We start from the raw sequence: 24,168 nt of genomic DNA, 5'->3' as shown, positions 1-24,168 counted from the left end.
TCAACGGAGAGAACGCGAGCCGAGATAAACAACGGAAGAAAGAGAAAAAATCCTAAGAGGTGGCTGGCTTCGGGAAACTTTCCAGCGGTTCTGGTCCGATGGTCCTCTCGTCCATGACTGTCAGGGGTGGGGTGGGGGGGGGCACAGTCCACGCAATGGTTTTCCACCGCTGGCCACCGAGGGGGCCCGCCGTCTCCGGTCGGCGTCGCCCGGGCGGTTCTCTCCCGCGAGTCGTGATCCCGACGCCCGTTCAGTGACTAATAAAACCTCGGACTTGCGTTATTAAACGGCTACTAACCGATCCGCCGCCGTGGCACTACGCCGACATACACACACACACACACACACAAACAAACAAACAAACAACACACAAACGTGCGCGCGCCGACTCCGCAAGTCGTTTTATGTTAGTGTATGATAATAATATATTATTATCGTTTGCTCGTGTGTCCGAACCAGTGTCATTGCAAGTCATCTCACCGTCGGGGCCCGACGTGCCGAAACGGACTTCCACCGCTTCCGGTCCCATCAATTTGACTGCTGTTCTTGTTCCCGACCTGCACTGCCGAGAAGGTGAATACTCACAAATGTTGTTTATTATTATTATTATAAAGTGTTTCTGACATACAAGGTCATCAAACTTATTGATAACTCACTAATGTAAAAATTTAAAATTAATAGTCCGCGGCGATTTGGTATTTTTTTTAATCGAGTTTGTTCTACCTCAACTACGGTCTTGCCAGAAAAATATCCGTGTCTTACGCGATCATACTTGAATATGTCTTACATAGAACATGAGGTTTTCCACGAAAAACTAGTGAAATATCTGTACAAACATAATTACTTAAGTACTTATTAATTTATTATAGGTACTTTCTCAAAAAGACTTAAACGTATGAATAACATTTTGTCAGATTTTATTGTCTCACAGATTTATGTTTGAATTATTTTTTTTGTTTTCAATACGACTGGTTAGTTTTCTTTTGTAAAAAGCCATTTATAGGATTTAAGACTTAGACTATGTTCTGGGTAGTAAAAAAAAAATATTATATGAATATGTAGCTAGCATATTTGCATATACACCTTCCACGCAACAATTGTTGATTTATTTAACTAAACTTTTCGAAAAATCACAATATGGAGGGTTGCGACTAGGAAAAAATATGATTTTTTAATTAATTAGGGATTAGTAATAGATATTTTTCTTGAGATGGAAAATAAAATATTTTCACTAAGATGAAATATTGTATCTATTGTTATAAACTCTTATTTTTTTGAAAACACAATAAAGTCCTAAATACTTGACATTTGAATCATGTTGTATATAATTTATATAATTTATACCATGGTCTATGATGAATATCGATTTCTTTAGATAATCTACTATAATATATAAGATTGTTTAATTCAAGAATTTCTAATAAATTATTATCAAGTTCAAGTTCATTAGTGAATGTCGTTTACAAGGTAAATTCTTTCGTTACGTATTGTTTTGGTTAGGTAATCAACTCGTAGTATTTTTTCAATGCGTTCTTATCATTAAATTAAAAAGCAATGATGAACCAAATTTTTTATGGATTAAATAAAATTAAATAAATGTAGGTAAATATAAAAATTAAATTAATTAATTATTGAATTATTTATTTATCTATTTATTTATCAACAAAGAAAGAAAAACATTATATGAATTAGCACAATTAACAGAACATTAAAAGAACATTAATAGACAATTGATTATAATAAAAATTACAAGTTACAAAGACAGAATTTTAGTATATAAAACAAAACTATAAAATACATAATTAGGCACTATGCTTTAAACATAATAAAGTTTTAGCTTTAAATATTTGACGAGACAAAACGAAAAAATCTAAGACTGTGGAGATTCTATTGGCGTTAAAAATGGCTCTTGAAAAAAATGAATTTTTTCCTCTATTTGTATTAAAATTAGGTACACGGCAATATCAGAATTTTGTGTATACCTACTAGGGATTCTAAATCCAATTAAATTTAAAATAGCTGAGGAGCTTTTATTATTATTTAAAATATCATAGACAAACATAACATCTATTTAATCACGCCTGAAGTTAAGAGAGCCAATACAAATTAAACATAGATAGTCTTGAACCAAAAGAAAAGAGTTTTTAGATATACTACAATGAATAATAAAGGTAACTGTTTTCAGAAATTTATACTGAATATTATTAAGCCTATTTGAGTAAGTTGAATAATTATTAGACCAAATTAAAGAGCCATATTCTAGGTTTGATCTATCTAAATAATTATACAAATTTTTTAAACATATATGTACACTTATTTGGTTTAATAGGATGACAAAAAGATAGCTACCTAATTACAAAATTGTTTTTAATTACAAATATTTGACTAATGGTTATAGGTTATACAAATAATTCAGTATTTAATTGTATACATATTGTTGCATATTTTGAATAATTGAAAGCCTAGACTACCTATTTGATAAACATTTACAGTTTGAAAATAATTTTTATTTGTACATTAAAATTATCAACAAATTCTTGTAGGGTAGAATATTCATCATTGAAATACAAAAGCCTATTGTCATGAAGATTCTATATGTGGATACGTGACAGTCGACACTCAAGTTTAATTTTCTACTGTATTGTCCGATGTTAAATCTACTATTGGAAACGAATGTGCACAAAACAAATTAAATCAAACACAAAAACGAACCCCTCTAATTGGCGTAACCTGGAAATTTCCAGAGTCAACGAGATCGAGAATTCTTTTTCTTTTTCTTTTTTTTGGTGGGAATAATATGTTACAGTTACAGAAATAGAAAGTACTTTCACCGTTTCCGCGCTTCAATAACCGCGTGAACCTACCAACGAATTTTCGTTGCACCGTATCCTTTCTCGAACCATCTGAATGTTGTCTTGCACAGTGACACGTGGGTCGCGAACAGTATCGGAGTGTTAACGATCAACACATTTTCAGATTTTATATTACATTAACTATTAAAACTCATAACGAAATAAAAATATTTATTTTTTTTTTAAATTATCCTATGACCTCACAATAGTGCGTTACAAAATTTTACACTAACTATACAATCACGGACGTACATAAAGGTAATAAATTATTAAGTATAAACGAAATTTTGAAAAATTAGTCACAGGTCATTATAAAATAAAACAACTTTATGAAAGTGAAATGATTAAAATGTAATTTAGTGATACCTAGTCATTAGTAGGTATCGTAATTGTGAATGATGAGATGGAAAGTAGAAATGTTTTTTTTACACTTACCTACTAGTAACTTATTAGTAGATGCACTTAAAATTATTTTGACGCCCATCATTCGACATAGACCAAATTACTTTTAATAATTATAGTTATAATTTTCATTTCCATAATATAATTTAGATATACATATTTGATTTTAATACATTTATTTATTTTTTGCAGAACATAGCTGAAGGATTGGTTTCAAAGGATGTCAACAATTTTTTATCAGATACCGGTCTAATAAAAAAATGTTTACAATGTATATCTGGGTTGCTGCCGTATTGCCGGTGATCTTAGTATCAGCCAATACAGAATCACGGTCCTACAACTCAGCGCCAAACACACAAACTAATTATATAATCACATCGAAACCATTCACCGTTAGAGATGATGCAAACGCGGGGACAATAAAATGGAGGCGTGACACGATAACCGGAGCATCACTTATCGGGGCATCAGATCCAGCCAAAATGAAATATTCAATAGAGTGTACGGATAACAACGAGTGTGCGGGGATTGAATTGGGAGGATCTGATGCCACATTTAAACCGTACACCCAGGATGAATTAAACCGAATACTTAAACGTTATGGCGAAGCAGACAGTGAGTCAGAATCATCCGATAAGATAATATCGTACGACGAAAGTGGCAATCAAGATAAATCCAAGGCTTCGTGGAATTCAGTAGATCCACAACAGGGTCCGAAAAACCCGTACGACGATCGACGTGGATGGGTCACTTTGGAACCAATGGCTTGGTCGTCGTCACATATCCAGAAATGGGAGCCAAACAATCGCCCAACGTGGCCACCACCACCTCAAGACCATACACAAGCCAGCTATTCTCCATGGGCCAGTAACAGGCCTATACAACGACCCAGTAATAATTATCATCAGCCGCATCAACCACATCAGCCACAACAGCAGCAATCTGAATGGACTACTGAGCGCCCTTGGATTCGACCCACTTATGATTATTCGTCCAAGCCATCACAAGTGTCTAATTATCAAAAACCTTCGGCACCTCATAACTCACAAAGCTATTATGGATGGAACAATGCAGAGCAAGATATAATCACGGATGGAAAACCTGGACAATTTCCTGCTGATGCTTACCACAAACCATGGAACGGTGACTATGGACAGACATCTTATGGTGGCCCGAGACCCACAGAAACTGAAGGGGATGGACAATGGGTGCTTTTATCCAGCACTAAAGGTTATTCTATCCCACATCGACCTAATAGAAGTCTTCAAGGAAGGTCAGTATCCATAGACACGGTAAACAGTCCAATGGAAACTGTGAGTAGATCAGATGAAGTTACTGGTCGATCAGCGGATACGGTTAGTCGGCCGATATCTTCCAAGAGAACTGTGCGATTAATGGTTTTACCACCAGATAAAGATTCGCAAAATGTGACTACATCACACAATGGCATGATCGAAGTAGATGTTTCAAGGAAATCTGTGGATCAAGAACAAAGGGAGTTCGCAGCTAGAGCACTAAAAGAAAACGAAAATAATGTGCAAGTGTTTTCCGACAGGTCAACAAAATCCAACGACGAGCGAAGAGCTATGTTGGCTGCAGTAGGCGCTGGAATGCTACCAGCTGCTACCATGGCAATGTTCCTGCCTGTGATGGTTAACAGAAAACGCAGGGATCTCACGACCAGACCAGAAGTAGTACTGCATCATCACATATATCCTAGATAATTATTGATTCTAAAATGACCTGTAATTTCTTTTCTTTAATTGTCACCTTTTTGCGTTCCGCTCAATGTTTATTTGATGTCGTTGCCAATACCTTTAATACCTTTTGAGCACTGTTATGTAACTACACGATAATTAATTATTTATTTATTTAATGTAATATTTTAAATCCAGTTGTATTTTATTTATTTATTAAGTGCTTACTGTATATTGTAATTTGATACACAGTATCACATTTTATTTTATTTTAAGTAAACATTTTGGGTAAAAGTGAAATAAAAATAAGCACACATTGTATTTATTCGATAAATAAAACACTGTATATTGTTACGTATAAAAAAATATAAAATTTAAATTAATATTTACAGACAGGTACATATTATGTGCTGTTATATAATATTAGCAATGTACCAATTACTTAAGCTTACAATATGTATTTAAAATATTTCATATAAATACATATTATTTTATTTTCTCTCAAAAACATATTACAAATCAATTCAATTTACAATATGTTTATAGATCCCAAAACTTGATCATAAAAAAAAATCCATAGAATATTGTATGGACATTTTTTAGTTAAAGTTTTTAGTCTTGAAAATATTATAAGAGAAATCCCCCAGTTCATTGTACATTCCCATCATATCACCAATCTTATTTTAACTCCACTTAAAAGTAACTAATTTGAATAAATTCTATGTCTAATTGATCTTCGTTGTCGTTTATCATTGGATACATTAGAATCTGACTCGGAATTTTGTTCCTGTTTGTTCTCTGGCTGTTGTCTGTCGTTGGACTTTTGTAGATTCCTAACCATATGTGTCATTTTTCTCTGTATAGCATTTACATATTGCGTGAAACTAGCTGCTGTGTTTTTTAAGATTTCAATTCCCATTTTCAATTTGACTTCAGCTACTTTTCTTAAAAGATCTATTAACGAAAACTGGTTGTTATTCACAGTAGGCGATTCAGGTATTTTGGTCGAAACAGTTGACGTAGATGTGGTGGTAGAAGATTCGATATCATCAACTGTTTGATTTTCAGCACTCTTATCAACAGTAGTTTTGGTAGGATTAATTGTAGTTTCATCAGGTAATTGAGCATCAATTTCATTATGTTCGTCTACTTGACGCCTTATTCTTAAACTACGAGGTCCGTGTTCCATTTTCATAGTTTGGTGTACATTAACAGATATTTGTTCAGGGTTTATACTTTGTTCATAGAATTTTGGAATACCTTGAAGTGCAGAAAACGTTGGATCTGATGATGACGTGGTAGAACTTTCTTTTTCATCAATTCGGTGATTATCAAAATTATAATTTACAGCTACAGCTTCTTCTTTAGGTACATCTTGAACATATCCTGGGTACTTCGGCGCTTCAAAAACAGATTGATCTTCTTTATACACTCCCTTCATCTGTGAAGTACTCTGATACTTAGGTTGTTCGTAAGCGTTGGATGAATCAAACTTGAGTTCATCATAATGGTGATTTTGGTAAGTATCATCTTGGCTGTCTTGTGTCTGTTCAAATGCTGGTCCCTCAGATGCATCTGAAGGAGTATATGGTGCCTTATCTTGAGTAGCACTTACATCAATTGTCGAATACTTCGATGTATCTGGAGCTGAATATTTATTAGTGTCAGGGGGCGAATATTTAGTACTCTCGACAATCGTGTATTTAGTTCCATCGTGTGTAGAATATTTAGTTGTATCGGCTGTTGCGACATATTTAGTTACATCGTGAGCAGAATATTTATTAGTGTCATGGGAATTGTATTTCGGTACATCATGAACGGCAGGGTATTCAGATGGTTGATAAGATGACTTGTATTTAGGAACTGCGTCAGGACGTTCTCTACCATACGGATTATGACCATAAGACATTCCAGACAGTACTTGACCGAACACTTGTTCTTCTGGTTGAGAGTTGTCAGTTTCAGGAGGAACATAACCAGGACTATGCCCATGACTATGACCATGTACGTGAGAATCAGTGCGTCTTAATGGTACCATAGGTATAGCAGCTCCTCCTAATGGTGAATATAACAGTAACCCTGCTAAACCAGCAGTCAACATCAAACCAACTAAACCAACTCCAACATTGGGCATAACTTCACGAGCTAAATAATTATAAATTCGAGTTGATAATGGTCGACCTGGAGTTATTTTAGTACTCTGTTCATCGATTTTACTTTCAGCGTCATCATTAGAAACTTTAACAGGCTTACGCTTATTTTTATTCTTCTTCTTTTTCTTCTTTTTTAATGAAGTGTTTTGTGTAGTAGAATTACTCGATTCTGTGAGATTATCTACAATTTCAGTAACATTTAGATTTGAAACTGTTGTGGAAGACGTTGGTGTAGTAATAGTAACGGTGGGCACAGTAGTAGAAGATACTGCCATCGTATTATTTAAAGGTTTAGAAATAACAACGGCTGTAGAAGTTATTTTTGTTGTTAAAGGTTTTTCTGTTTTTTTAGTATTATTTGCAGAGGGCCTCTGTCTAGGTGGTACATGAGGAAATGTGACAACAGGGGTTCCAAATCTTGTATTATTGTCAAGGGGTGGTAGTTCAGAAAGAGGAGTGGTCACTTCTTCAACTTTTTCTTTAACTGTAGTTGTAATAGGGATTTTTCCAACAATAACTGGTGTCTTATTTTTAAATTTGGAATCTTGTAACTTTATCGGTGATTCGGTAACTGGGGAATGAGGTGTAGTCATTTTTTCGGTTGTAGGTTTTCTTTTTCTTGTAGTAGTTGTTTCATACGACTGTAAAAGTGAAGAAGTAGTTGTATCAGCCGGTTTAGGTACTTTTTTAATTGTAGCCATATTTAACGGTGCTGGTGAAGATTCACCACCCAATAAAATCCAAGTAGACAAATCTCCTGTTGGCCTTGTGGATCCATCTGATGATATTTTGTAACTGTAAGGGCCTACAGCATGTACATCTTCATCAGTTAACACAGGCACCGCTTCTCCTTTTACAGGTGATTCATTTTTTTGAACTGTTCTAATTTCTGAAGATACAACGACATTGCTAGATGTGGATGTTTGAAGAAGTTGATCACTAACTGACTTCACAGAATCATCCATCAGTGGCGGCTTAGTAGTGTGGGCCCTGGCATTCCCTGTATTAATAGCTGTCTCTGCAAATACAACGATCGGTGTTGTGTTTCGATCATCTTTCCTATAACAATAAATATAATTATTCAGTTTATTTAAAGATAATATACTTAAATAATAAGGATTTTAATGAAAAAAGTCAGATTAAAATATTTTGAATCTATTTTATTGGTCTAGTTATTCCGTATAACAATATATTATACGCCTAAATTATTATAAATTATCCTAAAACGTATAACTTTATCATATTAATTTGTACAAATATATCATAATTATGACATCACAGCCTGGAAATTAAAACTAACTTTTAATAATAAATTAAAATAATCTAATTTAAAAAAGCAACGTAAATACAGTTAATTAAGATATACACCCATGATCGCTGAACACACGAACGAGGAAAAGGAAATAACTGTAATTAACAATAGTAGAATAATTTAAAAGAAACTAAATAATCAAATTCTTTACATAGTGACAATAATATTAGTAATAATATGGCTGATGGTAGTTATTTGTATTGTCAAAGCGGTGATCAAATTGATTTATATTAAACGCATGCGTGAGTTGACGACCAAACCATATCCTTGGCATTATCCAAGGGAACAAAAATGATATAACACCTAGACCACTGGTCAAAATAATAGACATAGGTGGAAAAATAATTGACCAAAAAGTTATCATCAATGGCCCAATAAAATTAAAAGAAGTGAACAAGTATAATAAGTCATCTAAAAATTGTATAAAACCAGAACTAGTTGGAGAAGTTGAAGTCGTTATTAACTCAGAACATACTTTTGAAGCAGTGCCACCCGCTCGGCACTGCGCTACGTCTGCTGGTGTTAGAGTTCCCACACCAACCCCTCCACCGCCCCCTCCCCCACCACCACCATTATCTACAGTTCCTCCAGCCCCTGCAACAGCAGCTGCCCCTCCAGCAATTCCGGCAATTCCGGCTACCCCAGCCGCTGCACCTACTGTAGCACCTACAATTCCAGCTGCACCACCAACCACTGCCGCAGTAGCCACACCAGAACCCCCTGCACTCCCTGGATCTTGTTCCACTACAGAATCACTTAACGGAGGTTCCATTGCCGTATCTATGTCTTCCAATATAACTATTGTTGGTGGAGGGTTCCCATCACTTAATGGTGCTTGAGTGACGGATATAGGTGTTACAAAAGTCGGACCTTGATATTCTATTGGTGTTATAAACGTAGGGGCTTGTAGTTCAATTGGTGTTATAAATGTTGGTGATTGCTCGTTAATATTAGCTGGAATGTTGTAATTTGGGTGATAATAGTTGGATGAGATGTAAGTTGGACGAATAGTAGATGGTTTTAGTTTGTCATTGGGAAAAATCAGGGGTGTTTCTTGCCAATTTTTATATGGGTCTTGCGTAGAAGTTTGAGTTTGATATATAGATCCAGATATAGAGTCGGAAGAAGATAAATCATACTTTGTAGGTTTTGGTTTTGGAATTTTCGAATAAGTTGGTACAGGCAAATATTGAATTTCGGGTTCATGTTTATATGACGAGTCGTGCTCCCCAATATTATGCATGAGAATAATTGAATCTAAAGAATCAGCACGGACTGGGTTTTGAAGGTTATTGATAGAGTAATTTATAAAGCTCTCTACTAGCCGACTATCTGATGATTTAGTTATGTTTTGTTTTTTTCTTTTAGTTGAGTTTAAAAGGAATTGGAAAAAAGGTCTTAGTGACGGATCGGGTTCAGCGTAACGGGTGTCTTCTTTATTGTTTATGACATTCGATGCGTATTGGTTTTTAGACGTGCTCAAGTAGCTTTCCATAAATTCCAAAGATCTCGGAGTGGCCGTAGTAAAAGCTGTATACCTGTTAACAAGATCATCTGTAACAAATAAAATAAAACAACATTACAAATTGAAATTAATGTTTTTTGGAACAAAATGTTAGCGGAGTATAGCATGATTAAGTCAAAATTAAATATTTAAGTATGTAATAAATGTTATTATTTTAATTTATTGTATTAAAAATAACATAAGATTTCATAAAAATGATGGTATTCAATTTGAAATCAATGCCTTTGTATAATTAATGTTTCGTCTAACATTATATTACTAAGTGTAACGGCGTTATGAATAGGCAAATATACAACATGTACGCTTATCATGTTATTAAATTTCCAGGCGCTATAAGCCTGAATCTAAATATTTTACTTTCATAATTTCATTTGATTAATTTTAATTAATTTTTCAATAACAATATTAATTTTTTTTAACAGAACATTAATTATTATTATAAATTATTACTAGTTGGTTTTTTATTTGTATAATATATTGTAAAATTAAAAATGTTTAAAAAATATACTGTTATTTTGAACAGCATATTATATTACCTATTTTATTTTATGGTATCAAAAAATATTACTAAATTTAATCACTACGAATGTATATTAAAATTATATGTTGATAAACATTAAAAAATATATTTTTTTTATTGAAATCTTATTTTAATTTTATACAATATTTCGGTTATTGATCAGTTGCTCATTCACATATTAAATTCCACGTGCATTTGTTGACCACACGTAATATATACACATTATACACTTATACCGTGTGTTCAATTTTAAAGGTAACAGGAAATATTTCGATCGTGTGACCTTGAATTTGATTCGGGGTTTTTATACTGCATATAGGACTTATAAATACATATTTTTTTAATAAATTCAAATTTTTAATTTTTTTTTATCAGCGCATGCGCAGTAAAATAAAAATTTCTTAAATAGCAACCACTACTTTGGAGACCGGATTTCGATTTCTTTATTTTTTCTGAACAACTTTGATCTTTACAGTTTGTTGATATCTTCAAAATTGCCATTTTTATGACGGTCGGAAGTTTTAAAATAGTAATTCGTAAATATCGCATTTTTCAACGGTCTATCTTAATACTATTAAAAACAAATTAAGATAATAGTAGTAGATCATTTAGTAGTTTTAATAAAAATAAACTGTTATAATAATACCTATAAATACCTATAAATTAAGATAGACCGTTGAAAAATGCGATATTTACGAATTAACTATTTTAAAACTTCCGACCGTCATAAAAATGGCAATTTTGAAGATATCAACAAACTGTAAAGATCAAAGTTGTTCAGAAAAAATAAAGAAATCGAAATCCGGTCTCCAAAGTAGTGGTTGCTATTTAAGAAATTTTTATTTTACTGCGCATGCGCTGATAAAAAAAAATTAAAAATTTGAATTTATTAAAAAAATATGTATTTATAAGTCCTATATGCAGTATAAAAACCCCGAATCAAATTCAAGGTCACACGATCGAAATATTTCCTGTTACCTTTAAAATTGAACACACGGTATATATGTATTTTTAATTTCACCTTTTAATGTGCTGCTAACTGTGTTTGGCTCTTGAGGTCTCCCGAAAACACTAACTACGTCACACACGAGTACGATCGATAACAAAACCAACCGACGGTTGATTCTTCTCATTTTAATACCACCGATCTGAAAAAAAAAATGTCAGTGAATTGTGTACACAATTGTATCCTAAATACATTTTTTTACATTTCTATTCATCTATTTTATGTATGAATTCTTAAACACGTATAAAAATATATTGTACTTCGTATAATATATAATTTAGGTTGTATATTATAATATTATTACTGATAATTATTTATTAGGATTGTCGTCAGAGTGTGAATTTTTCTCTCAATATTTTATTATCTCCAATATCATTACCATTACCATATTTCAGTATATATATATTTTTTTATCTTTTATACTAAAAAAATTAAACATAATGTAACAAACATTATATTTAAAATAAATTTCATATTCGTTGATATTATTCTAATATAATAAAAATATGAATGTATCATAATTTACGTCCCTAGTCTAGGTACTAACTACTAATATTATTTATTGTATTGTCTTTACTAGTTATATTTTTTCTATAGTGTGCTCTTTTTACGCCGTAAGTGATCACACGAATTTCAAATAAAATGTGGAGCTTACCACATAACTTTTAATTTATTCTAGAAATAGACATAAATTATAAATTTAAGAAACAAAATTCAATAATGTTATATCAACTATGTCAGCCCAAGAATAATAATATGAAGTAAACCTAAATAATTCATTATTAATACAAGGTATATAAATAACAAAAATTTCGTGCAGCAAATAACGAATTTGGAGATGATATAAAGAGTTATCCAGTTAAATATATAATATGTAAAATAATGGTGAAGAGGTTGCTTATACTCATAATGAGTGCAAATCGAGAAATATGGTATAGGATACTAAATAGATTGACCTGTTGGGTGAGAGGGCTTATAATTATATTAAAATTAGAATAAATTAATATCGATGTTCTTAAAATCTATAAATTTTTTTCTTAATTGTACTATAGGGATATGAGGCACTAAGAGATATATATTATTATATTATATTACATTTGAGTAACAGTAATATCTTAAGTTTTATGCGATTAAAATATTGAAGTTGACAATGGTACTGTAGTCTGTACTACTGTAAAGCAACTCATTAAGGTAACCTATATTATCATCTATACCAAATCACAACATCTTACTATATTAATTATTAGATTCATCATTAAGATACTCAACTTAGAATTTCAACTACCTATCATTTTTTATATATTTCCAAATCTAAAAAAAATATATAGGATGATCACATTTATTGTTAATAAAATAAGATTATAGTTTAATTATAACAACGCAATTGATTTACTTTAATTTTATCTTATTCAATTTTTTAATGTGTTTACCGTAAAATTGGGTTATTAGGACAGATAAAATAATATTAAATTACTATTTCTTTCATGGATGTTACTAACATGCATTATCTACTAAACAATTTTTTTTTGATTTGAATTGTGTCCTGATTGATTTCATAAAAAATAGTTACTGATATTCCCTTACTATAATAATAAATACCTAACATCGTTATAGTTTCTTAAAATATTAGATTGATAATTTTCTAGGAAAAATGAATTTTAAATTAATTGTAGGTACCTACATAAAATATATCGTATTTGTACTTGGAACTTTTAATTAAAGGTGGATTCATTAAAATTCAATATAAATAATTTTAATAACTGCAGTGAATAAATAATGTCATATTCAATAGTTTATAATTAAATTAATTTACGATAAATTATTATATTGGTGAAAACATAAATAATATTAAGTCGAATACTACCATCATAATTGTACGTGTTTAGATACTTTGACATTTGATTACTGCTACATAGGTGATAGGAATTAGCGAAACCACATTGTTTGTTTTTTATTTAAAAACTGTTAAAAATTATTATATTATAATAATTATTTCTATTTTATTGTGTAATAATTTAAAAGTTTTCATTGCAATTGTATAACTTTATATTACACATAGAGCCATATTGGAACTAAATTTATTTGTATTTATTAACGAAAACATTTTAAGCTTTTAATGGCGTTAAAGCTCATGTAAGTTATAACTTGTAATAATAATATAATTTCAATCGCTTGACGATAGATATGATAATATATTGGTTATAGGTAAGTGTGTTTTACTCATTTGAACATGATGGTTGACGTGCCACATGTATTAGGTATTCAGAGACGTTATGGTCCAAAATAACGTTTGCTGCGCATAATAATACAAAATCATTTGAATCAAAAACATTGACAAATTGATCAATTTTTACTATTACAACAATAACTCTGAAGCATACGAGTGGTACGCGTGTTTGTGAGTGTACATTTTACAGGTCCTGCTGGCCACCTAATGTGTCGGCAATAAAACACAAAACCCATTGGTCTTTAATAAATGTTAAACATTTTCTTTGGAGGGAGATGGCGTGCTGGTCGCTGGTGAGGTGGAGCGTTTCAAAGGCATACTCCAACAACATGACCGCACATTAGTGTGACGTTTTCACGTGGTTTGCCGCCTACAGAAATTAACAGTTACAACGGAGAGCTACCGTTCACTAGATGATGATCATAAAAATAATAATAATAATACCTATCTAAATTGTTTCGTTATTGTCGTTGTCCCGCGGTCGTGACAGAAATATAAGAAAGGCCGTTAGACACTACATATAACCGCAATGTTCATATTACACGGCTGACTCCCCGGGGTAGATAGCTTAAAATCTTCAAGCTATACGTTGATATGATGAATATTATAGTTTTTCTGCGCACATATATGAATAATAATAATATGACGACAATATTTGAAAGCCATTTCGTATAAGTCAGTTGTTTGTTTTAAAAAGCCGAGAGCAAAAAATAAAATATAATATCCGCACGATTGATATATATATATATATATATATATATAATAATGAATGTCAGTAGATACTTATAATTAGTACAATATATAATATACAGTTGTGGCCTGTAAGTAAACAATCATACGTCGAAATGGCTTTGATGACACAGGCGATGGATCAAACTAATATATAATAATATAAAAACGTATCATGCATAACAATAAATAAAGTTTTGCGTTTTAAAATTTAATAGGAACTCAAAGTGCGTATCTTCGGATTATAAGTTAGAAATTAACAATCGAAACGATTTTCGTGAGATATTAAACAGTAAAAGTTGGAACCCATCCATCTAAACAAGCATATTTTCCTCAAATTTTTAGTATTGATCGATAAATGTGTGTTGTTTCTTATTGGCTCATCTAGGATTTGCTTATTTATTGTATTAAGTGAAAAAGTTTTTATTCTTATAATAATAAGATAATTTTGAACTAATAACCTGTTTTTATTGTCCCTATCCTGCGAGTTTTAGGCACTACTTACTATTGTAACGCAATTAGTATATTTTCCTCAAATCATTTTGAAATGAGGTACATAGGTACTATTGTTAATTTTATTATCGTTATCATCATTACAACTTATCCAGGACAGGTGTGTCTGATTTATGATTTTCATTATAGCATGTATTTTTGGTATTAGTTTAAATAAAAAGGTTTATTCGTCAGGATGATTACACCAATTTATTCATTTTATACGCCTTCTCAACTTGTTATATGATCGATAGAATTACGGTTGAAGACACCTGTATTGAATCGTTACAAGGATAAGCTTGGGATAGAGTGTAGTAATAATATTGTTATGAATCGAATTCATTTAGTTTTCACTGAATCGTATTTACGTGGGCACCTACGCGTCATTCTTACACGACGAAGCAAGTAATATAAATATATATTACAGTTATTATATTATATACAATTTGCGACGTTTGCATATGCGTAGGTATTTGTATGTATGAAAGATTTGGATGGTTTTAAATATTTGTAAGTAAATATGATAATTTTTGGTTGGGTAGAATAATATTCTTGGCAAGTTTCTATGCGCTCTTCGTTTCGTCTATATCAGTGTCATGAAATAATTCCAATTAAAACGTTTATCCTAAAAAATCATTGTTTAACAATATTATATTATACACTGTATATTACGTTTTCAAAAAAATCTCAAGTTGTGATAATGTGATCATTGACAAATTTGGCTAAGCAGTATTTATTTATGTTATTTAAACAGGCTAATAACCCAATACATGTTTTATAATATGTGTATAATAATAAGTGAGATTATATATAAATTATAATGAGTAACAGTATAAATATCAAGAAAAACTGCAGAAGAAAAATAATAATCTAATAATTTGAATATAATAGAAACATAAATGTAACTACTGATAGTATCTATTATTATAATTACAAAAAGAATCAATAGAGTGAAAATTGAAAACATAAATTTGTGTATTATTAGGTAGTGAATCTAGTGGATCTATTTAAAGGTATATTTATTATTTAGTTGGTTCTGTAGAAAATCTAAAAAATATATTTTTATTTAATTATTTCCAAAAAGAATAAAGATAGTCATTTCGTAGAGCTTATTTTTCTATACATATTGACGTTTTAAAATGTTATTTTTATTAATTTCCTGATTTTTAATATTTTTTCTAGTTTTGAAGAAATAAAATATGATTATATAACTAGGCACATGAAATCGTTCGGCCCGCCATACAAATATGTTGCACTCGCTTGGCGTTTTGTTTTACATGTTTGATAACCTTACGGTGTGTTAAATAATTCACAATTTTTCTCATAACTATAAAAATAATTAAAAATCAGGAAATTAACGAAAATAAAATTTTGAAACGTCAATATTTTCAAAAAAATAAGCTCTATAAAATCCGATAGTGAATATTTGTAAATAATTAAATAATTAAATATGTTTTTAACTTTTTTACCAAAGCATAAAAATTAATTTGAAATAATCGTAATTCTTATCTTTGTGAGTCTTATTACAAAACCAGAATTTTGATATCTCCATTATTTCGAGAGATATCACAATGGGTAAATCCTCGCGGGACATCCAGTATACCTATATTAAATATCATTATAATATTGTTTAATTTAAACGTGTTATCTAATTGAACTGTGTCTGATAAGTTTGCTTAAATTATCTACAGTAACTAAATACATCATTGTATACTTTATGTAAACTATTTAAAATCGAGTTATTGCGTTGTTTCTAAAAGATATATTATTTTCTTTAACTTTGTAAATGTATTAAGCCATATTCGCCCACTGAGTATTTTATACGTCACACAAGGTATTTTATATTTTAAATATGTATGTCTTATGTCTATGACTGTACGCTATATATTTTAAAGAACTGTTAGGAATTTTAAACATTTTTGTCATTTTAGATAGTTATGGATGATAAACGTACCATTCATCATTTTCAGAGATGTTTTAAATACCTAAGACCACTTGATTGTTGATTTATGTACCGTATTTTACTGGACTTTATATTATACACACGAAATATAATGAATATAATATTTCCAGTTATATTACATTCTATTAACATTTAAGCCGTCAAATTTATTACCTTTGAGCCTATATTCATATGAGCCATAGCCCATAGATGTTAAATGGGATTTTTCAAAAAATACGAGACTTAAGATTTTAATACCTCAACCTAATTCTATCGTATTTATTCACATATGAGAATATATTTTGGAAAACAATTGTTTGATATAAACTAGAATTCCAAATAATGATGATTCGCTAGAGTTAACTTCAAATAAACCGTTCACGCTAAATATTTTTTACTATATGTAGGTATATCATAATATTATGGAAGTCCCCATTTAGCTATAGGTAGGTACATGTGAAATGTGTGTACCTCAGTACCTGGATATTTTAACGATCAATACCATACAAGTCAATCCATAACCTAAAGGTTTACATGTATATACGTATAATTCATTTGAAAAATACCTCTGAATATATTCTGAGTAAGGCATTTGCTACTTGTAGGTTATAATTTTTTTTTTTCGGAATAATATTTACATGCGTGGAGAAAGGCGAAAGCTGAAATAAACCAACATACATAACGCATAGTGCAGTTGTTGTTTAATTTTAATGGGTATATCTAAAGCTTGTGAATATTATGTAATTATGTTATATTATTACAAAATATATAATATTTATTTTCAACCAAAAAAATAAAAACTAATATGATTTCCTTAAAATCTTCAAAAATGATATAATTTGATCACATTAGATACATAAAATACTGCAGAGCTGGCATTTGTTCATGTATCAATTCGTATAAATTACATGACGTAACATAATTCAAGTTTTTTTTTATTTCAGGTTCAACAGGTCTGTTGAAAAACATTAAGAATAATATTATTAGGTACCTAGGTATATTATATTATACATATTTTGCACTGCTACTATACAAATTATAATATACATAAACATAACATACATATATACACACAGTTGACTATTATTGATACCTATCTACACAAAAGTCTGGTTCAATTGTGGTTATAACAGAGATTATTTGTGAACTGCATATAAGTATTATACACATATCACATCCACACCCACATTTTGTATTGACACAATGACACGACAATAATATATACTATTATATATCCATGTGCGGAACGTCATACGCGTAATACCCATAATACACTTCGGTCGTTGAGCCGTGATGACTGTATTATGTATTACGCATAATATGTACAGTTACTTTTCGTGCGTGTCCCGTTGGACATCACGTACGATTGCCGTGTTGTCCAATTAAGACGAAATGCCATTAGCAATAATACAAACCTAATAATATGGTTATGTAAATCGAATAAAATCAAATAGGTAGGCATAATTTCGCGGATCTGGCCAAGAATAATTATTTGGAAGTTTATTGTAAGAAATAAGTTTCCCGCGTGCACAAAAAAAACTTCTAGAAATTAGTTCTGAGTCAAATTTAAATTCGCAGGTCTGACCATTGCAAAGTGGCTATAAGCATATTATAATATAGAGAGTGAATATTAATAATATTATAATATACCGTTGGGTAAAAAACTTCATAGAACTCCACATAATATAATGAAACGTACGTAACGCGTCACAAACCGGACTATTTGCAAGTGCGAGTTAAAGTCTCTGGTCGGGGAAAAAATAGATAAGTATATGAATAAGATACAGCCATATAAACGAGTGCGTAATAACATAATAATTACACCCATCATCCATCCTAAAGCATAAAAAACACGTACACGTAAAAAAAAAATTATAAACAGATAACAGTCAAATATAGTATATAACATGTATTATAGTCTTACGCATTGTGCACGCTTGCTGGTAATAATAATATAAGAATGCGTTTACCGTTATAACGTGTTTGGTGGGCAAGACCCAAAGAGAGTGCGCGTGTGTGTCTACGTAGCTATATATAATATTATACGTTATGATGGTATAGCCCTATTTTTGTATACCTACATATACGATATACCTAAGTTATAGTTATACATCAATGTCACCTATTCGGATAGAACGGCGGAGAAGACGCGTTCACCCGTTAACGCATGCATGTAATATTATATTGTATAGATTAATGTACGTTGTATTATACTATTGGACTATACCAACTAATATCATAATGTTTAATAATCGCGTACTAAATATCCGTCGCCGGAACGTCTCTCCTGGTCATCGGGTTACAATGTCCATCCCCGGGAGTATCTATAGTCACGCAAACTTAACTACACGGAATAATAATTAATTATTAACTACGTATGATAACTATTTACCTATATAATATTGGAGTATAATATTACGGTTAGGTATCGAACACTATAACATTGTATCATTACAACGGTGGTTTATAGTAGAGACTAGAGGTGTACCCATATAGTATACTATAAAATGTAATGTGGTAGCCAGCGATCGTGTGGGTCATTGTTGATAAGCACGAAAGCGGAAAGGATAAAATCGAACTGCCCGCGGCTTACACCTACCTGTTTGGTCGACGGTCTCCCGTTTCGTCCGTCCGCGTCACCGTAACTTATTCGGACTTAAGCCGCGCCCAACGAAAATAATTATTATTATTAAGCTCCCCCCCCCATCGTCACAGATTTGTGTTGGCTACATAATATTATAACATACTATAGATAATATATACTATTTAATATACAGTAAACTGTACACACGTAAACGAGTTCGTTCTATTCGGCCAAACATTGGTATTTTTTCTAATATTAGCTCTTTTTACCTACTGTTAAACTATATAGTATTGTACGTAATAGCAATTATATTATGTCATCTTTTACAAGCGTAATATGATTGATGTTTAGACAAATCTATAGAAATGTACGACGTTCGTTATTTTCATAAGTTATATTATAATATAAATGATGCTACCACCTTTAATTTTTAATTATAGGCGTTGTAGTTCAATATGAAATAAGCTTTATTGAAATGATAAAAAATAAATCTTATAATATCGATAAACATATTATAATTCAATAAAAACGAAATCACATAATACAAATATAACTTATATTTATATACTGTGTACAGTAATAATAAATTAAAACTTAAAAGTCATTTTATCCACGTTTATTCTTTTTATAAGATATACCCGCACTTCCTACTATAATTTCCAGTTCAATATGTACTTATATAATCAAACGATAGTTGAATATTTACAATTGAAATACTATCTACGAATGATATTTTAAAGCAATTGTATAAAAAAACATCGGTGTATCGTTCTTTTAATTAGATAAGTACTTAGAACTTTTGCTCTAATAAATGTTCTACCTCTCTAATTACTTGTTATTTAAAAATGTCGTATCAGCTAAAAATCCTCAAGTTTAATTTCAATTTATATATTTAATTTGTTATATTATTATCTGTCAGAACCGGATCTCAATAACATTAAAACTTTAAAAAGAATTATTCTAATCAAGCTTGCTTGTTTGTTTTTAAAATAATATTTTAAGTAATTAAGCAGTAAATTTAGCTAGAAAATCACTCAGAACAAATATAAATATTTTGTGTTTTTGAATTAAATAAATTTGACGTATTTCGTTGAATTTGTTATACCTTAATGTATTCAAATAAAATTTAACTATAAATAGTAACGCAATGAATGTTACCTGTTATAACTTCTTTACATTAATGTGCTAGGGAAAATATATAAAATATAAAAAATACATTTAAATAGTGCACTAGAAAATTAATTAATTTTTTAAGTACGAGTACTTATCTAAAATATAATATCACGATAAAATATTGGTAATGACATCTAGTAATTTATTATTTTTAGAATAATTTTTATTGCGGAAGTAAATAATAAATATTGATAAAAATAGTTTAACATAAAAATAAACTACAGTTGGGTATTAACTTAATCATAATGTGCTTATTACAACCAACAGCTAGGTATCTACTGATCGGAATTATGCTTTATTATACGCCAAGTGCAATCGTACACAACAGAGTCTAAAATTGCATATAATTTTTGTTTACAATATTATTAAAGCAGATAGGTAATTTAAATAAGACTAGCATCGTTTAACTATTAATCAGTTTGTTTGATGCATTATTTGCATACGTTTCTTGGATAAGCAATTTTCAAACAAATAATTTGACCCATCAATAGCGAGACGTGAATCGTTAGCTAGATAAAAAAAAAAAATGCTTTAGATTATGGTCAAATTTAGAAAGTGAACCTAGATACCATTTATACCATCAATCAATTAATTGAAATAAATATAAGTAGGTATATAACCAGTTGAATTAACATGGACTTGATATACAACTACCTATATTTAATGTGCATCTTTGCACCATGAGTAATCTGTAATGAGTTGTGCGTTGAATGAAAACGGGGCCATCCTATGAGTAGAACAAGTTTAAAAAAAACCTCTGTTGTTTTTTCAACCATGTATCGTGCGTGTTAAAAATCACACGAGCATATTTTCTACGTCAAATAAAAGATATATACGGACGTTCGTCGTTAGTGTAAAATTATAATAACTCTTGTCACGTTTCATTGATTGGACACGAAGCAAAAACCAAAATGTGAAGAAAAAAATGTATTAGTTTTATATCCGAGCATTATAATAGACTTCCATATCGTCTCAATAAAATTATGAAGGAAAGGAAATTAATAAGTGGTCCACGCTTGGATAGTAGTCGTATGTCTCGTGTATATAATAATACTTGCAAGCATCGCAACTAAAATATAACAATATAATACTTCATGAGATAAATTTTTTATTCATACTCATTACTTATGCATAATGAATAATGATTCATCAGACATTCGGATAATATGATCATCGATCGATGGTATTGATAATTGTTTATATTCCAAAAATATAATCGTGTTGAACTTTGCAATAATTATAATATGTTTTGTCACAAATGATGCTATACAATATACCTATAATATTCCTGTATACTCTATATAGACAATATCATTGTTATTATTAATTATTATGATACATCCAAATCCTGCTGTTTTAATTGGATCCTATTGTTTTGGTTATTGGAATTATTTTTTTTGTCTGTTAATTTATTTATAGTGAATTTTCTATGGAACAGACGCATTTGTAGGAACCAATCTGATTTAAAATCGCGGTCAGTTTACAGGAAGGTCATTGCCAAGTCATGGTAGGACGATTTTGTTAATAATTCAATGAATATAATATAAACAATGATTTTTTACGCACGAATAACGGATATACTCATACACGCCTATAATAGTACTTAAGACCAATCGAAAGATGTAAAATATAAAATGATTGTTTTACACACACACACGTCGAACTTGCAAACAAATTTATGTGTACACCGCGTGTGTCTATAGGTACTTTACACCGGAACGACTGCAATCTTGTGAAAATAGACGTGACGTGATTTGTTAAGAACAGTTATTATTATACTATTGCGGCGTGTCAGTTTTGTCGGGCGTAAGATAACTGATAAGACACATACATCATATCATAATACATGCAAAATAACATGATGTGCGAGTGAGGTTTACAACCCACACGTCAATGTACTCGAAGAGTTTAACAAACATAACTATAATACTATTATTATTACGAGTATAGAGAACTATGACTAGGTAATGAGTGATTACCATTTGGGAACAACAGTGAATCCGAAATATCATAAATAATATGTTCTTGATGGAGGTATAAGTTATAAAATGTGTATAGGATTACGCGGATTTTTGTGTAGGTGTAAAATATTGTCTACTTTACTGCGACGACAGAGTTACAAGTTACGTACACAATACAATTGAAATATACCTAATATAGCTGTGTTATGTTTTAGACATAGTTTTTGAGAAATAGCGTTTAAAACGTTGAAAAATTACGTGGAATTAGAATTAATTAATTATAATATATTATGTATTAAAAACTATAATAATAATCGAAAGTCATTCACGTGCATTAATATTACCTACATTATTATGTTTTTAGTATATGCTGTAGGTTGTAGGTAAGTACCTACATGTGCAACATAATATCTTACATGATACTTTCATAATATTATTAAGTATTTGTGGTATCGTTTATTATCATTGTCAGCGTAGTGCGTGATCGAGTTCTCAGCACGATAGTTTTTAAATAATAACTCCTGTAAAGGCATTCATTCTCTCTTAAGTAGGGTCTAATTACGATATTAATAGAATAAAAGCTCATCTCCGCTTTCACGATACCCAGCCCTAACGCCCCTAACCATAGTTGTTATAACTTATACGGATATATGAATACTAGGTATAATAAGTATGTAGATCGGTGGCGCACAGAGGCATTTTAAGATCACATGCAGTTTAAAAAAGTTAGTTACCCACTCATCAAATTTTTTATTTATAAAAACTATTTTCACTTATTAATCACTGTAGTTCAAGAGGAAATTAATTATTATAGACTATAGATTATGTTGTGAATTTAAAAGCTCCAATGTGACACTTACAGTAATATATACCCACCCCTCTCAAGAACTCAATGTCTCAATATGCAGTCACATTACTTGCTAACCTGCCTCCAGGGTGCCACTGTCGTAGATAGATAATAATATAATCAGGGATGCGCAATATCAAAGATACAATAATTGTATCTTGTATCATGATAGTACAATAGTATTGAATAGTACCAAGACATTTTGATTTTCGATATTAGATAATTTCGTCACGGATATTTTTACGAAAAATTGTCCCGGTGCAATCGAATTGAAATTAACGATAACAAAAAAATTTACCACACAATTTTATGATTTGTAAAGTTGTAAGATAATTTGAAAAACATAAAATTAAATTAAGGTACCCGTATGTTCGTAGCTCATACACGGTATACGTATCTACATTTGTACAGATAACTTACTAATTCATAAGTCCATAAGACCATAACCAATTTTATTTATTTATTCTTTTTTGACCACAAGTCCATAACCAATAAATTATACATATAAATGAACTATATTATAAAAGTACAAATTAAGATGTAATTTATTGATTTTGGTGCATTTATATTATATAGTGATGCTGTATTAAATATAAATTAATAATGTGTTCATATTGACTTATTGTTTATTTAATATAATTATGACTTCAAAGTATTTGTGTATTGACAGTATAGTGAATTATGTATAGACGTTTTAAGTTTAATAGAGAATAAAATTCGATTGGAAATATAAAAGTATCATGTAT

The 24,168-nt window shown here is 30.5% G+C and overlaps 2 protein-coding genes across 4 annotated transcripts in view; one reads left to right on the top strand and one right to left on the bottom strand.

Annotated features, from left to right (window-relative positions):
* The first annotated feature begins 246 nt into the window (after positions 1-246).
* On the top strand, positions 247-5,684 carry LOC107164258 (uncharacterized). Of its 2 annotated transcripts, none has more exons than XM_015512017.2 (2): positions 247-573; positions 3,447-5,684. In XM_015512017.2, the coding sequence occupies exon 2, from the start codon at positions 3,515-3,517 to the stop codon at positions 4,976-4,978; it is 1,464 nt and encodes a 487-aa protein (XP_015367503.1). In that variant the 5' UTR covers positions 247-573; positions 3,447-3,514; the 3' UTR covers positions 4,979-5,684. The 2 variants fall into 2 exon arrangements, with proteins under 2 accessions (XP_015367503.1, XP_015367511.1); XM_015512025.2 differs by lacking the exon at positions 247-573 and adding an exon at positions 2,919-3,110.
* Positions 5,258-24,168, bottom strand: part of LOC107164547 (uncharacterized) — a 58,226-nt gene continuing 39,315 nt past the window's right edge. For both annotated transcript variants that reach the window (XM_089218524.1, XM_015512411.2), the window contains 3 exons: positions 11,483-11,609; positions 9,955-9,970; positions 5,258-8,163 (listed from right to left, as the gene is read on the bottom strand). In XM_089218524.1, coding sequence (XP_089074650.1) covers positions 5,655-8,163; positions 9,955-9,970; positions 11,483-11,594 — 2,637 coding nt within the window. In that variant the 5' untranslated portion in view covers positions 11,595-11,609 and the 3' untranslated portion in view covers positions 5,258-5,654. The remainder of the gene's footprint in view (positions 8,164-9,954; positions 9,971-11,482; positions 11,610-24,168) is intronic.

Source organism: Diuraphis noxia, unplaced genomic scaffold, assembly GCF_037042655.1.
Source record: "Diuraphis noxia isolate RWA-SAM2 unplaced genomic scaffold, SU_Dnox_SAM2 contig0002, whole genome shotgun sequence".
NCBI classification, from domain to species: Eukaryota; Metazoa; Arthropoda; class Insecta; order Hemiptera; family Aphididae; genus Diuraphis; species Diuraphis noxia.
The sequence above is the reverse complement of the archived record's forward strand: the minus strand, read 5'-3'. Positions and strand labels throughout refer to the sequence as shown.